This window comes from Hylobates moloch, unplaced genomic scaffold (genome assembly GCF_009828535.3).
Source record: "Hylobates moloch isolate HMO894 unplaced genomic scaffold, HMol_V3 SCAFFOLD_9, whole genome shotgun sequence".
NCBI lineage: Eukaryota > Metazoa > Chordata > Mammalia > Primates > Hylobatidae > Hylobates > Hylobates moloch.
Window position 1 is genome coordinate 6,002,546 of NW_026652284.1, and position 15,076 is coordinate 6,017,621.

At 47.5% G+C, this 15,076-nt stretch overlaps 1 protein-coding gene across 1 annotated transcript in view; it reads right to left on the reverse strand.

The window, feature by feature from the left end:
* DNAJC11 (DnaJ heat shock protein family (Hsp40) member C11) overlaps window positions 1-15,076 on the reverse strand; it is a 73,074-nt gene that overhangs the window by 12,292 nt on the left and 45,706 nt on the right. Inside the window, exons 5-7 of the mRNA XM_032758766.2 lie at window positions 6,996-7,124; window positions 5,888-6,010; window positions 4,598-4,671 (exon numbers count right to left, since the gene is read on the reverse strand). Of these exons, the coding sequence (XP_032614657.1) occupies window positions 4,598-4,671; window positions 5,888-6,010; window positions 6,996-7,124 (326 nt within the window). The remainder of the gene's footprint in view (window positions 1-4,597; window positions 4,672-5,887; window positions 6,011-6,995; window positions 7,125-15,076) is intronic.

The window sequence follows — 15,076 nt, forward strand, 5'->3', positions numbered from 1 at the left end:
CCCTAAGTTTCTTTCTCTCCTTTCTAAGCTCTGGAGGTGATGTTTATGCCATTAAAATAACAGTAGGCAGGCTCATTGGCTCACACCTGTAACCCCAGCACTTTGAGAGGCTGAGGAGGCAAATTGCTTCACGCCAGGAGTTCAAGAACAGCCTGGGCAACATGGCAAAACCCCCATCTCTACAAAAAATACACAAAATTAGCCGGGTGTAGTGGCATGCCCTGTAGTCTCAGCGACTCTGGAGGCTGAGGAGGAAGGATCACTTGAGCCTGGACAGGTCTTTTTTTTTTTGGATGGAGTTTCGCTCGTTGTCCAGGCTAGAGTGCAATGGTGTGATCTTCTCAGCTCACTGCAACCTCTGCCTCCTGGATTCAAGTGATTCTCCTGCCTCAGCTTCCTGAGTAGCTGGGACTACAGGCGCCCGCCACCATGTCTGGTTAATATTTTGTATTTTTAGTAGAGACAGGGTTTCACCATGTTGGCCAGGCTGGTCTCGAATTCCTGCCCCCAGGTGATCCACCCGCCTCAGCCTCCCAAAGTGCTGGGATTACAGGCGTGAGCCACTGTGCCCAGCCAACAGGTCGATATTTTTGATTTAAGATGGCTTATTAGGCCGTAACTCCATCGTAAATCAAGGAACATCTGCAACTTGATCCAAGGATTAGAGAACCCTGGTTAGCAGACATCCACAACTAATCTGGTCCCTATATATTAAGAAACTGGGCTAGTAGGCCGGGTGCGGTGGCTCATGCCTGTAATCCCAGCACTTTGGGAAGCCGAGGTGGGTGGATCACAAGGTCAAGTGATTGAGACCATCCTGGCCAACATGGTGAAACCCCGTCTCTACTAAAAATACAAAAATTAGCTAGGCGTGGTGGCGCGTGCCTGTAGTTTCAGCTACTTGGGAGGCTGAGGCAGGAGAATAGCTTGAACCTGGGAGGTGGAGGTTGCAGTGAGCCAAGACTGTGCCACTGCACTCCAGCCTGGTGACACAGTGAGACTCCATCTCAAAAACAAAACAAAACAAAACAAAAAAGAAGCTGGCATCCTTGGTCACACATCATCCCCCTTGTTTATAAATCAGTTGTCCTTCCGTTTAAATCTGCTCAAGTCTAATAAGCTATGAATAGTAGAACTAAATTCAATTTCCAAACCTGTAAATGATGATCAGTCCACCCCAAACTCCTGGTGACCACTCAACGAATAGACACTGAGGCTCAACCAGAACAAAATGGCCAAAAGATTTTCCTTAATGACTTGTCTCCCAAGCTTGTGTGATCTTAAGAATCACTTGGGGCACTTGAAACACCTAGATTCCCAGTCCGCTCCCTAATAAGACCCAAAGCAGCTTTTTTTTTTTTCTTTCAGACAGAGTCTCAGCTCTGTCACCCAGGCTGGAGTGCAGTGGCACGATCTTGGCTCACTGCAACCTCTGCCTCCCGGGTTCAAGCAATTCTCCTGCCTCAGCCTCCCAAGTAGCTGGAATTACAGGTGCCCACCACCACGCCTGGCTAATTTTTGTATTTTTAGTAGAGACAGGGTTTCACCATGTTGGCCAGGCTTGTCTTGAACTCCTGACCTCAGGCGACCTGCCTGCCTCGGCCTCCCAACGTGTTGGGATTACAGGCACGAGCCACTGCACCTGACCAGCATTTCTTTTTTCTTTTTTTGAGAGAGGCTCTTGCTCTGTCACCCAGGCTGAAGTGCAGTGGTGTCATCATGGCTCACTGCAGCCTCGAGCTCCTGGCCTCAAGCGATCCTCTCACCTCAGCATCCCAAATAGCTGGGACTACAGGTGTGTGCTACCACACCTGGTTAATTTTTACATTTTTTGTAGAGTCAAGGTTGCACCATGTTGCCTAGGCTGGTCTCAAACTCCTGAGCTCAAGTGATCCTCCCACCTGGCCTCCTAAAGTGCTGGGATTACAAGCATGAGCCACCACACCCTGTCCCTGAGGCGGCTTTTAACCAGCATCTGGGGTGACCAATCTAAGTAGACAGGGTCAAGACAACACTGATGTGTATACAGATGCTGGTTCCCTGCTGTTCTCTTCTAAATATGAATCCCGGTCCCCTTCTCAGACACAGTAGGTGAATCCAATTATGTAGAACAGGGGCCTGTAGGGCTGTGTTGTGAGCAGCACCCAGGTGATGCCCCATGGCAGCATGTCCTGCATTCCTTCCATCTTTTAAAAAAGTTTTTTTTCGGGGGCAGTCTTGCTCTGTCGCCTAGGCTGGGGTGCAGTGGCACAATCTGGGCTCACTGCAAGCTCTGCCTCCCGGGTTCATGCCATTCTCCTCCCTCAGCCTCCTGAGTAGCTGGGACTACAGGCGCCCGCCACCACGCCCGGCTAATTTTTTGTATTTTTGGTAGAGACGGGGTTTCACCGTGTTAGCCAGGATGGTCTCGATCTCCTGATCTCGTGATCCGCCCGCCTCAGCCTCCCAAAGTGCTGGGATTACAGGTGTGAGCCACCGCACCCAGCCAGGAAGCACCGCTTTGGTGCCTAAGCGGCCTCTGCCTGCCCCACAGGACACATCCTCCTGTTTCGCAGGCTCTCTCCCAACACTTCTCCTGCTCTCCCTACAACAGGCTGACCTGCAAGCCTGCCTGTGTTCCCTGCCCCATGCCCCATAGACAAACGACCAGACCAGTGGGCAGGGGTTAGGTCAACCCCTGCAGAGCCTGGCAGGCACACAGATACGTGTCTCATTGGAAGTGTAATAACTTTTTTTTTTTTTTTGAGACAGTCTTGCTCCGCTGCTCAGGCTGGAGTACAGTGGTGTGATCTTGGCTCATTGCAACCTCTGCCTCCAAGGTTCAAGAGATCCTCCCACCTCAGCCTTCCAAGTAGCTGGGACTACAGGCAAGCGCCACCACGCCTGGTTAATTTTTGTATTTTTAGTAGATGGGGGTTTCACCATGTTGGCCAGGCTGGTCTTGAACTCCTGACCTGAGGTGATCCACCCAACTCAGCCTCCCAAAGTGCTGGCATTACAGGCATGAGCCACTGTGCCCAGCCTAGAGTACATGTTTGATAACAAAGTTATTCATGCCACTGTGCCTGGGCACAGTGGCTCACGCCTGTAATGCCAGCACTTTGGGAGGCCAAGGCGGGAGGATCACCTGAGGTCAGGAGTTAAGAGACCAGCCTGGCCAACAAGGTGAAACCCCAACTCTACAAAAATTAGTCAGGTGTGGTGGTGCACACCTGTAGTCCCATCTACTCGGGAGGGTCACCTAAGCCTGGGAGGTTGAGGCTGCAATGAGCCAAGAATGCACCGCTATTCTCCAGCTGGGGTGACAAAGTGAGACCTGTCTCAAAACAAAAAACAAAACAAAAACCATGTACTCCAGGCTCGGTGAAGTGGCTCTTGCTTCTAATCTCAGTGCTTTGGGAGGCTGAGGTGGGAGGACTGCTTGAATCCAGGAACTTGAGACCAGCCTAGGCAACACAGAGAGAACTTATCTCTAAAAAAAACTAAAAAATGAGCCAGGCATGTTGGCACACACCTGTAGTCCTAGTTTTTCGGGAGGTTGAGGGAGGAGGACTGCTTGAGCCCAGGAGTTCAAGGCTGCAGTGAACTATGACTGGACTATTGCACTCCAGCCTGGGCAACAGAACAAAATCTCGTCTCTAAAAAAGATAAAGTAAAATAAAATAGGCCAGGCGCGGTGGCTCACGCCTATAATCTCAGTACTTTGGGAGGCCAAGGCAGGTGGATCACCTGAGGTCAGAAGTTCGAGACCAGCCTGACCAATATGGTGAAACCCTGTCTCTACTAAAAATACAAAAATAGCTGGGCGTGGTGGCGCACGCCTGTAGTCCCAGCTACTCGGAAGGCTGAGACAGGAGAATCGCTTGAACCCAGGAGGCAGAGGCTGCAGTGAGCCGAGATCATGTCACCACTCTCCAGCCTGGGCAAGACAGAGCAAGACTCTGTCTCAAAAATAAATAAATAAATAAACTCCATGTGCTCCATTCTAGGACTCCTTCAGCTATATCTTCCTCTGGAAGAAAGAGGTATTATTTACCCTCCACCAATTCTTTTATCTGAGCTCACACAGACATCACTGCCCCCACCATATAGGAAATGAAGACACTGCTGTCATTCTAGAAGGGACAGGGATATATAGTTCTAGGAGTGTGACATGGCAGCAGTAGAGATGACAGAAAGCAGAGGCTGGCTGGGGACTACATCTCTGGCATATGTCAATCAACCTGATGATGAGGCAGTCTGTCATTCTCTGGGACAACGGGATGATCCATAAGTCTGTAAGTGTTTCAGTCCATGGACCAACTCTCCCTGAAGGCACTCTTTCTCTGTGGCCTCATGGCATAGGTAAGGGAGGTGTGAGTCCTGGATGGTGCTGCCTGGCTGGGGCTGGGACAAGGGTCCGGCCCCCGCAATCCCGCCTCTTCCCACCTGCACACTGCCTGGGCTTCATGCCAGTGCTGTACCTGCCCTTGATGTATGCAGTGACCTTGTAGGATGGACAAGATAGTGCCAACCACTGTGATAAAAAGAACACACAGTTCTAGTCTCCTAAGCCAACAAAGACCACCAAAGAGGAGCTGCTATCTCTCATATTTACCATCTTGGTGTGAGATTACGGAACAGCTTGAGACCGAATAAAGGCCCCTGTAGGTCTCCGGCTCCAAATTCCAACTGTTTGAAAAGGAAAAAGAGAAGGCATTAATGGTGTTTTATCTCACAGCAGCAACCCAGGCTCAGGTATGTACCTCTGGGTATAATTCCTTCATTCGATTCACTGGTCTTGCCAGGGCCCTAAAAGAAGGGGGTGGAAGATTGTTAATGTCTCATCTTAACCTTTGCCAAATGGAGTTGTCTGCTGCCACAGATCCAAAGGAGACCCAGGTTTCAATGGCACATGTTTCATTGGTGTCCCTCCAAAGAAAAAACTGCTCACCTCTGATCCTTGCCTCCCAGGCTGAGGTCAGGAGACCAGCCAGGTCCTCCCACCCCTCCCGGCACAGCTCCCCCACCTGCAGAGCACCAACTGCAGGTGTGTCCCCCCACCCCCGCATGTACTGCCGACTCCTTTTCATTTTCATCCTGTGCCAAATGTCTCCCAGGTCACTGGGGTGGTCCTCAGGGGCCTAACGTGAAAGCCCAGCAGCGGTTCCACACTCGCACAGTCTTGGAAGTCACAGCTGAGCCTGGCTGCCGTGTTTACTAGTCTGGGTGACTTTCAAGAAACTCTTCAATGTTAATTTGATGCAGCTCAATTTGCTCGGCAGAACTGGCTGTTAAATGGCCACCAATCAGTGAACCATCACGCTGAAGAGAGCACCTGCCTTCTGAATTGTGCAGGAGAAAGAGCCCACAGGCTTTCTGCTCAAAGGGAACAAACACACTGAGTTTCAGAGGCTGGATTTCTAGAAGTTGGCATCTCATAGGAAACCTTGTTTTTCCATCCTAATTTTAAACTGTGAGGAAGACTGACAGGACTTCTCAGATATGAGACCTATTTTTTTTTTTTTTTTTGAGACGGAATTTTGCTCTTATCCCTCAGACTGGAGTGCAACGGCGCGATCTTGACTCACTGCAACCTCTGCCTCCCAGGTTCATGTGATTCTCCTGCCTCAGCCTCCCGAGTAGCTGGGATTACAGGCGGCAAGTACCACCACGCCCAGCTAATTTTTGTATTTTTAGTAGAGGCGGGGTTTCACCATGTTGGCCAGGCTTATGAGAGATCTATTTTTCTTTTAGGACCAGTCAACTTATGGAAGTTTGACACTTGGTACCGTGTTACACAACAACGGGGCCCCTGGGATGAGTTTGAGGGTGAGCTTTGAGAGTGTAAATGTTCAGAAATAAGGCTTTGCACGGACAATACAACTCAGCCAATAGACATTCTTACCTCTCCCCATCCCTTTGCCGAAGTTACTCGTCTGAGCGCAAAGTTAATGGAACCTCCTCCATTTCCATTCTGGGTTGAGAGGCTTCCAGAGAGGATGGCTGTGTCTGTCGCTGTCAAGGGTGCCTAAAAATGGTATTTCCTGGTAATGAATGAATCAAAACAACACGAAGTGCCAATGGCAGCAGCCTAAAGAACGCACTGTGAGCCCAAGGCCAAAGGTGCAGACGACTCCGCTGTTCAGAAGCACACATGGATGCAGAACTGCTACAACAGCTTCACTTTTCTTTCGCTTTGTTATTTGGTCTGCATGTGACCACGAGGGTAATATATTTTGCAAAAGCTTTAATGGGCACATTTCACAACACCAGGGGAAACATGGGGCTGCATGTCCCAATGGTATCAGATAGCACAGTGACTTCACTGTGTGCCTTCCCTCTGTGGTACGCCTGGGGCCTCTCCTGTCCTTGCTTGCCATCAGGGTTCTGGGGAGACTGAAGACCTTCCCGTGGCTGTATTCTGTATCAACTGACTCAGGGAGCTCCAAGAGGGGGCAAATTTCCCCAAGTTAGGACTCCACGTTGTTGGCTGATGCAATGGCGAATAAATTAATGAGCTGAGGAGACAAAGACCTACTATAAACGCTCAGGAGAATGGCCTGACCTCGCCACATCCAAATAATGGGCAGAATGGTGACATTTTCGTGTGCCCACGGCTCAGGATGAGAGCTGCTATAGCCTTGCGGCATCCAGCAGAATTTGTCTTAAAACTAAAACCGGTTGTTAGAATGATCCATGGAGGTCTGCTTTCTCTCCCAGAACCCCATGACCTTGGGCCTCTACTTCTCCCAGACCATTAACACCCTCTGCTGGAAAGGCCCAAGACCTTGGGAGCCAAGTGCCCCAGCCCACACTCCTGCTGGCTCACATGTCAGCACAGCGGTAACACACGGCTGGGACTGAAGCGCTTTCTTTTTTAAGTGGCTAATTGCATCCTTTCATAAATAAAGATGAGAAAAATCCTGGGCAGACTCTCATTCCAGCTGCTTGGTGTGCTGTGCCTCATTAACTCGAGCCCTTGCTGTACTCGGAGAGGTGGTTGTGTGCTTTACCTCAATGGACTGGGATATGTGCATTTTATTAATTTCAATCTGTGGAAAGCTACTGCCGGACACATCTTCATACTCCTCATCATAGCGATCAAAAAGGTCAGTGGCATCTACTCCAACACTGATCGTTCCCTGGGGCAGAAAAACAAGCCGTCAGCAGAAGGGGTGGTATTTGTGGAATGAAAGACAATGCTACACTTCAACAGCCAGCTCGCTTTAATTGAACAAGTCATTTGACTTCAGGGTTCACTGGGTTTAGGTAGGACACTCCGCCAAGAAGCCCACAAAGCATGAATGTCACAGTCCGAACCAAACTGCAGAGCACCACAGACGTCCAGAGCTAGAAAAGATCATTTGACCAGGAGAGCCAGTCTGCATGTCTGCAGAGCAATGACACGCCAAAGACAAAAGTATCTTTTCAAATACCAACTTGGAGGCAGTATAGTGTTATGGTAAAAAATTTTCTTATTAAATCAAGAAACCCATGGACAAGAAACATCCTTAGAATTAGTTGCAGTGATACACATAAAGAATAATTGTGTCAAAACAAGCTGTGGTATTCTACCCATGGAAAATGAAGTTGTAGTTGCCAAAATTTACAAATTTTTTATATTCACAGAGTAACAGCATGAACACATCCCTGTCATGACGATGATTCTGAATAATCAAAAAAACTGCATGGCAGTATATGAACAATTTGTGGCCAGGTGTGGTGGCTAATACCTGTAATCCCAACACTTTGGGAGGCTGAGGGAGGTGGATAACCTGAGGTCAGGAGTTCGAGACCAGCCTAGCCAACGTGGTGAAACCCTGTTGCTACTAAAAATACAAAAATTAGCTAGGCACACATCCCAGCTACTCTGGAGGCTGAGGCAGGAGAACTGCTTGAACCTGAAAGGCGGAGGTTGCAGTGAGCCAAGATTGTGCCACTGCACTGCATGCAGCATGGGTGACAGAGCAAGACTCTGTCTCAAAAACAAGAACAGGCCGGGTGCGGTGGCTCATGCCTGTAATCCTAGCACTTTGGGAGGCCGAGGCAGGTGGCTCACGAGGTCAGGAGTTCGAGACCAGCCTGACCAACATGATGAAACCCCATCTCTATTAAAAATACAAAAATTAGCCTGGCATGGTGGCGCGCATCTATAATCCCAGCTCCTCAGGAGGCTGAGGTGGAGGGATTGCTTGAGCCCAGGAGTTCAAGACCAGCCTAGGCAACATGTTGAGACTCTGTCTCCACAAAAAAACTAAAACTAAAAAACAAAAAAACAAAAAACTTCAACTTGTGAGGTAGAGGTTGCAGTGAGCCAAGATTGTGCCACTGCACTCCAGCCTGGGCAACAGAACAAGACTCTGTCTAAAAAAAAAAAAAAAAAAATTACAATCACTGAAAATAAAGCTTGTAATGAAAAATAATCTGTTTGTTTGTTTTTTTTTTTTTTTTTAGACGGAGTCTCGCTCTTTCACCCAGGCTGGAGTGCAGTGGCGCGATCTCGGCTCACTGCAGGCTCCGCCCCCCGGGGTTCACGCCATTCTCCTGCCTCAGCCTCCCTTGTAGCTGGGACTACAGGCGCCTGCCACCTCGCCCGGCTAATTTTTTTGTATTTTTAGTAGAGACGGGGTTTCACTGTGTTAGCCAGGATGGTCTCGATCTCCTGACCTCGTGATCCGCCCGCCTCGGCCTCCCAAAGTGCTGGGATTACAGGCGTGAGCCACGGCGCCCGGCCAATATGAAAAATAATCTGAAGCTGATCTTTTTAGGGGGAAAAAACATACAAAATAAATAAGAGTTCAAACGGTTTATGAGATATAATTTTGAAATTCCATAATGGCATTTTGGAGTATCTTTATTTTGGGTAGGAATCTTGGTGGAGCTGTCATGTTTAATTGGATAAATTTATATTCTGTTCTAGAATGAAATGGAATTGAAAAGGTCTACAGTTTTGTAGCATCTAAATTTGATAAAACATTCAAAACATCATAAATAAATATGATTTAGAAAAATGTATCAAAGAAAACTGTTGTGAATAAAGTTAAAAAGATAATACCTGTCAAAATACTTGGGCCAAGATATTTTTATGTTCTAATATGAAGAAATTTAGAATTGAGAGAATATTTTCTAAATTAAAAATATGATATACAGAGACGAATCAATTAAATGTGTCAAAAATTTCGGCTGAGTGCTGTGGCTCACTCCTGCAATCCCAGTACTTTGGGAGGCAGAGGTGGAGGGATTGCTTGAGCCCAGGAGTTCAAGACCAGCCTAGGCAACATGTTGAGACTCTGTCTCCACAAAAAAACTAAAACTAAAAAAGATTAGCTGGGAGTGGTGGTGGTATCCGCCTGTGGTCCCAGTCACCTAGGAGACTGAGGTGGGAGGATTCCTTGAGCCCGGGAGGCCAAGGCTGCGGTGAGCCGTGACTATATCACTGCACTCTAGCCTCGGTGATAGTATGAGACCCTATCTCAAAGTAAAATAAAACTTGCTAAATATAAATGCAACTTTCATAAAGATGGTAGGCAATGTTATGAAAGAAAAAGACACTGGAAATACACTCTTCAAAAAATAGTGTGACACACTGTGGAAGTTAGATCAAAGGCCTCCTAAGGAACCATGCCTGCGGGTACTCACGCCCTTGTACAGAGCCCTCTCCTTGATCCTGAACCTCTCAGGTTCACAAAAGCAACTCTCAGACTTGCTTTTGTCCAACAGAATGCATGGATGTGATGGTGCTGACTTCAAGACCAGCTCACAAGAAGCCTTGCAGCTTGGCCCAGGTCTCTAAAATGCACTATCTGGGGGACACTAGCTAATACGTATTAAGTCCAACTACCCACAGACTGCTGTTGGCAAGGAAGCCTGAGCTGGCCCGGGGAGAGGTTGCCTAGAGACAGCAATGCCAGCCACCTCTGCTGAGGTGCGTGAGACATGAATGCAGAAGCCACTGCTGACGTGCAGACTAGCCAGCCTACAGAGGACGAGACCCAGCTGCCATCTGACTGCAACCCCTGTGAGCACCATCCCATCACAGTCAAGTCCCAGCCAATCCACAGAACTGTGAGACAGTATGGAATTGTTGTTGGAAGCCACCAAGTTTGGAAATGATTATACAACAGCACATAATCAGAACACTGATACTGGAGACAGACAGGGTTGGTGAACAGACTAAAGTCTGTGGATACATGGCCCAAATAATGATTCCTACTCTTTTTGAGATGGAGTCTTGCTCTGTCGCCTGGGCTGGAGTGCAGTGGCATGATCTCAGCTCACTGCAAGCTCCGCCTCCTGGGTTCACGCCATTCTCCTGCCTCAGCCTCCCGAGTAGCTGGGACTACAGGTGCCCGCCACCACGCCCGGCTCATTTTTTTTTTTTTTTTGTATTTTTAGTAGAGATGGGGTTTCACCGTGTTAGCCAGGATGGTCTCGATCTCCTGACCTCGTGATCTGCCCGCCTCAGCCTCCCAAAGTGCTGGGATTACACGCGTGAGCCACCACACCCGGCCTGATGATTCCTACTCTTAATGTTCACATAATCAATATAATCTAAAAAATTTGTTTAACTATACATAGGTGGATGTTTTCTTAAGAAAATTTTATTTTAAGAGACAGAATCTTGCTCAAGCTGTAGTGCAGTGGCAAACACAGCTCATTGCAGCCTCAAACTCCTGGGCTCAAGTGATTCTCCTCCCTCAGCCTCCCAAGTAATTGGGACTATAGGCACACGCCACCACACCTGGCTAATTTTTGTATTTTTTGTAGAGACAGAGTCTCGCTATGTTGCCCAGGCTGATCTCCAACTCTTGGGCTGAAGCAATCCTCCTGCCTTAGCCTCCCAAAATGCTGGGATCACAGGTGTTGAGTCATCGCGCCTGTCCCAATATTTTATTTTTCAACTACCTTTGAATAAACTATTTATAGTTTCTCTGATATAATAAAACCAATGTTCATTAAAAAATATTTCAACAAATGATAATTTGAATGATTATTTTATTTTTTTAGAGACAGGGTCTTACTTTGCTGCCCAGGATGGAGTGCAGTGGCTTGATCACAGCTCACTGTTGCCCTGAACTCTCGGACTCAAGAGACATCCCTTCCTTGGCCTCCTGAATAGCTGGAATTACAGGCGCATGCCACTGTGCCTGACTAAATATTTAAAAAGTTTTTTTCTTTTTTTTTTTTTGAGATGGAGTTTCACTCTTGTCGCTCAGGCTGGAGAGCAATGGCACAACCTCGGCTCACTGCAACCTCCGCCTCCTGGGTTCAAGTGATTCTCCTGCCCCAGCCTCCCAAGTGGCTGGGATTACAGGCGTGTGCCATCGCACCCAGCTGATTTTTGTATTACTGGTAGATATGAGGTTTCACCATGTTGGCCAAGCTGGTCTTGAACTCCTGACCTCAGGTGTTCTGCCTGCCTCGACCTCCCAAAGTGCTGGGATTATAGTCATGAGCCATCTTGCTGGGCTCAGAACTTCTTTCAAAATTGGAGTCAATCCTCTCAAACCATGCTGCTGCTTTATCAACTAACTTATGTCATGTTTCAAATCCTGTGTTGTCATTTCAACAATGATCACAGAATCTTCACCAGGACTAGGTTCCATCTCAAGAAACCACTGTCTCTGTGCATCGAGACTCCTCATCTGCTCCAGCTTGATCGTGAGATTGCAGCAATTGAGTGACACCTTCAGACCGGATCTGGGGACTGAGGGCTCCGGGATGCCACTGAGATCAGAATGAGCGACACAATACCTGAAGTGTCTAATGAAACTGGGAGGAACGTTTCGGCTCTGACAGAGAGTCTGGAGATGACTTTGTGATAGATTTATAGAAAACTAATCAAAGGAAACAAATGAGACCATTACTAATATCACAGAGGAAAAAGTGTTAAGAAAGGCTAGGTAATCCTGGTATATGATCTGGGTCAACTGAGTAATTATATGGTCACAGCAATGTATATAGTGAATATTAATGTCATCCAATTATAATTACACTGGGTGGACTGGAAACTGAAGAAACTAAGAGAGAACCATGTGAACATGTCAGAAGAAACAGCTCCAAGAGCTGGGAGTGGCTGCCTCGAGGGAACAGGAGTCAGGAGTAGAAAGGGGGGAGTGGCAGGGCTTTTCTTTATAAGTCTAGTAAATACCTGACTTTTGAACCTTGTACACATATTACTCTGACAAAAAAATTGAAAAAAAAAAATTCCCCGTATCTTAAGGACTTCCAAACAAAAAGCTACCTAAAAAGTTACTTTACAGAAAGGTCTTTACAGGCATATTTTTAAATTAGTAGAGTTCTTGTGTCCGTAAACCTCAGCTGTTTCTCACTTGGGAGGATCCAACATAACCATATGACATCAACACTCACAGGCCAACTGCTGCCCCGCTGGCCAGATGTCATCAATGGCCCCAATAATTCCTGATTCAAGTTAATCCAGCCCAGATAGGAGCAATGCCTGCCGGCCCTGGGTCTAGTCCTGCACTGGCTCTGCAAATAGTCTGTAAGACTTGGTTTTTATTTAAATTACATACCTATCCCGCCCACTGCTACCTGTTGGAAGACAGAGGTCCTTATCACATTGTGTTCATGACTAGACAGTGGATCAAAGCAGTTTCCATGAGTCCCCAGCAGCCCAACTTGCTCAATGTTCCTTATATTAACCCCAAATCATCTCCCAGTAACACTGACTTGTTGCTATTGGTTCTTGTCTCTTGAACCATCACACATTAAGCCTGGTCCCTATTTCACATTGGGGAAACGGAATGTCTTCAACTCCTACTAACGTCTTCCCTCATCGTGTCCAGATACGCTGGCCTCTTTGCTGTTCCTTGAACATACCAGATTCACCTCTCCATTTTGGCCTCTGTGTTGGCTCTGCCCTCTATCTGCAACGCTCTTCACCAGATGGCCACGTGGCTAACTTTGTCATCTGCTTCCCATCCTTCCTCCAGTGGCACCTTTTCAGTGAAGCCTGACTACTCTAATTAAAACTGCAGGCTGGGCATGGTGGCTCACGCCTGTAATCACAGCACTCTGGGAGGCTGAGGCAGGTGGATCACCTGAGGTCAGGAGTTGGAGACCAGCCTGGCCAATATAGTAAAACCTCGTCTCTACTAAAAACACAAAAACATTAGCCAGGCATGGTGGCATGCACCTGTAGTCCCAGCTACTCGGAGGCTGAGGCAGGAGAATTGCTTGAATCCAGGAGGTGGAGATTACATTGAGCCAGGACAGTGCCACTGCACTCCAGCCAGGGCAACAAGAGTGAAACTCTGTCTCAAAAACAATATCAAGGCCGGGCACGGTGGCTCACGCCTGCAATCCCAGCACTTTGGGAGGCTGAGGCAGGCGGATCACAAGGTCAGGAGATCGAAACCATCCTGGCTAACAAGGTGAAACTCCGTCTCTACTAAAAATACAAAAATTAGCTGGGCGTGGTGGCAGGCGTCTGTAGTTCCACCCACTCGGGAGGCTGCGGCAGGAGAATGGCGTGAACCCGGGAGGCGGAGCTTGCAGTGAGCCGAGATTGCGCCACTGCACTCCAGCCTGGGCAACAGAGAGAAACTCCGTCTCAAAAACAAAAACAAAACAAAATCAAAACAAAAAAACTGCAGCCTTCCCCACTTCCTTCGCTTTAAGTAACCCCCACATCATTTCTCTCTCCTTCTAATTTTTTTTTTTTTTGAGACGGAATCTCGCTCTGTTGCCCAGGCTGGAGTGCAGTGGTGCGATCTCAGCTCACTGCAACCTCTACCTCCCGGGTTCAAGTGATTCTCCTGCCTTAGCCTCCCAAATAGCTGTGACTACAGGAGCACGTCACCAAGCCCGGCTAATTTTTGTATTTTTTTTTTTTTTTTGAGATGGAGTCTCGCTCTGTCACCCAGGCTGGAGTGCAGTGGTGCGATCTCAGCTCACTGCAAGCTCCGCCTCCCGGGTTCACGCCATTCTCCTGCCTCAGCCTCTCTGAGTAGCTGGGACTACAGGCGCCCGCCACCATGCCCGGCTAATTTTTTGTATTTTTAGTAGAGACGGGGTTTCACCGTGGTCTCGATCTCCTGACCTCGTGATCCGCCCGCCTCGGCCTCCCAAAGTGCTGGGATTACAAGCGTGAGCCACCGCGCCCGGCCTTAATTTTTGTATTTTTAGTAGAGACACGGTTTTGCCATGTTGGCCAGGCTGATCTTGAACTCCTGACCTAGATGATCTGCCCGCCTCGGCCTGCCCAAGTGCTGGGATTACAGGCATGAGCCACCGCGCCCAGTCTTAATATATAATTTATCTATTGCATTTACTGCAGCTTCTCTGTCCCTCAACCAGATCATTAAGCTTCATAGCGGGATTAGGTTGTCTGTTTTAGTCTCTGCCGAATGTTCACATTCCTAAAGTGTCTGGCACATTACAGGCACCCAAATTAAATTACTTTGCGAATAAATCAACCATTTTTACCCACCCCCAACCCACAAAATTGCTAATATTAAACCAAGTCAACGAAAGATGACCATTTTCCCTGATTCCCCCCTTTCGTAGCTAGCACATTTCTCCCTGTTAACTCTTATTTTGTAGTTTAATCCCTTCATTCTTGTTCACTGGGTTCTTTTAGAACCTTCTGCCTTGGGTCAACTGTGAATGTGATAAACACGTCTTCACTGACATCACTCAGAAATTCTCAGCATGAGTTAGAGCCTTTCTCCCACAATGAGAAACTTCTTACCAGGTAGGAAATGATGTATTTGTACTCGTTAAGTAGAATCAGTTGTTTATTCAGCCAAGAATGTACCATTCTAAATTCTTTATTTTTTGGTTTCAAATCTTCTTAAAAAAAAAAAAGTACAATTCCCACCTATAAGTGAGAACATGCGGTGTTTGTTTTTTTGTCCTTGCAATAGTTTACTGAGAATGATGTTTTCCAGTTTCATCCATGTCCCTAAAAGGACATGAACTCATCATTTTTTATGGCTGCATAGTATTCCATGGTGTATATGTGCCACATTTTCTTAATCCAGTCTATCGTTGTTGGACATTTGGGTTGGTTCCAACTCTTTGCTATTGTGATTAGTGCCGCAATAAACATACGTGTGCATGTGTCTTT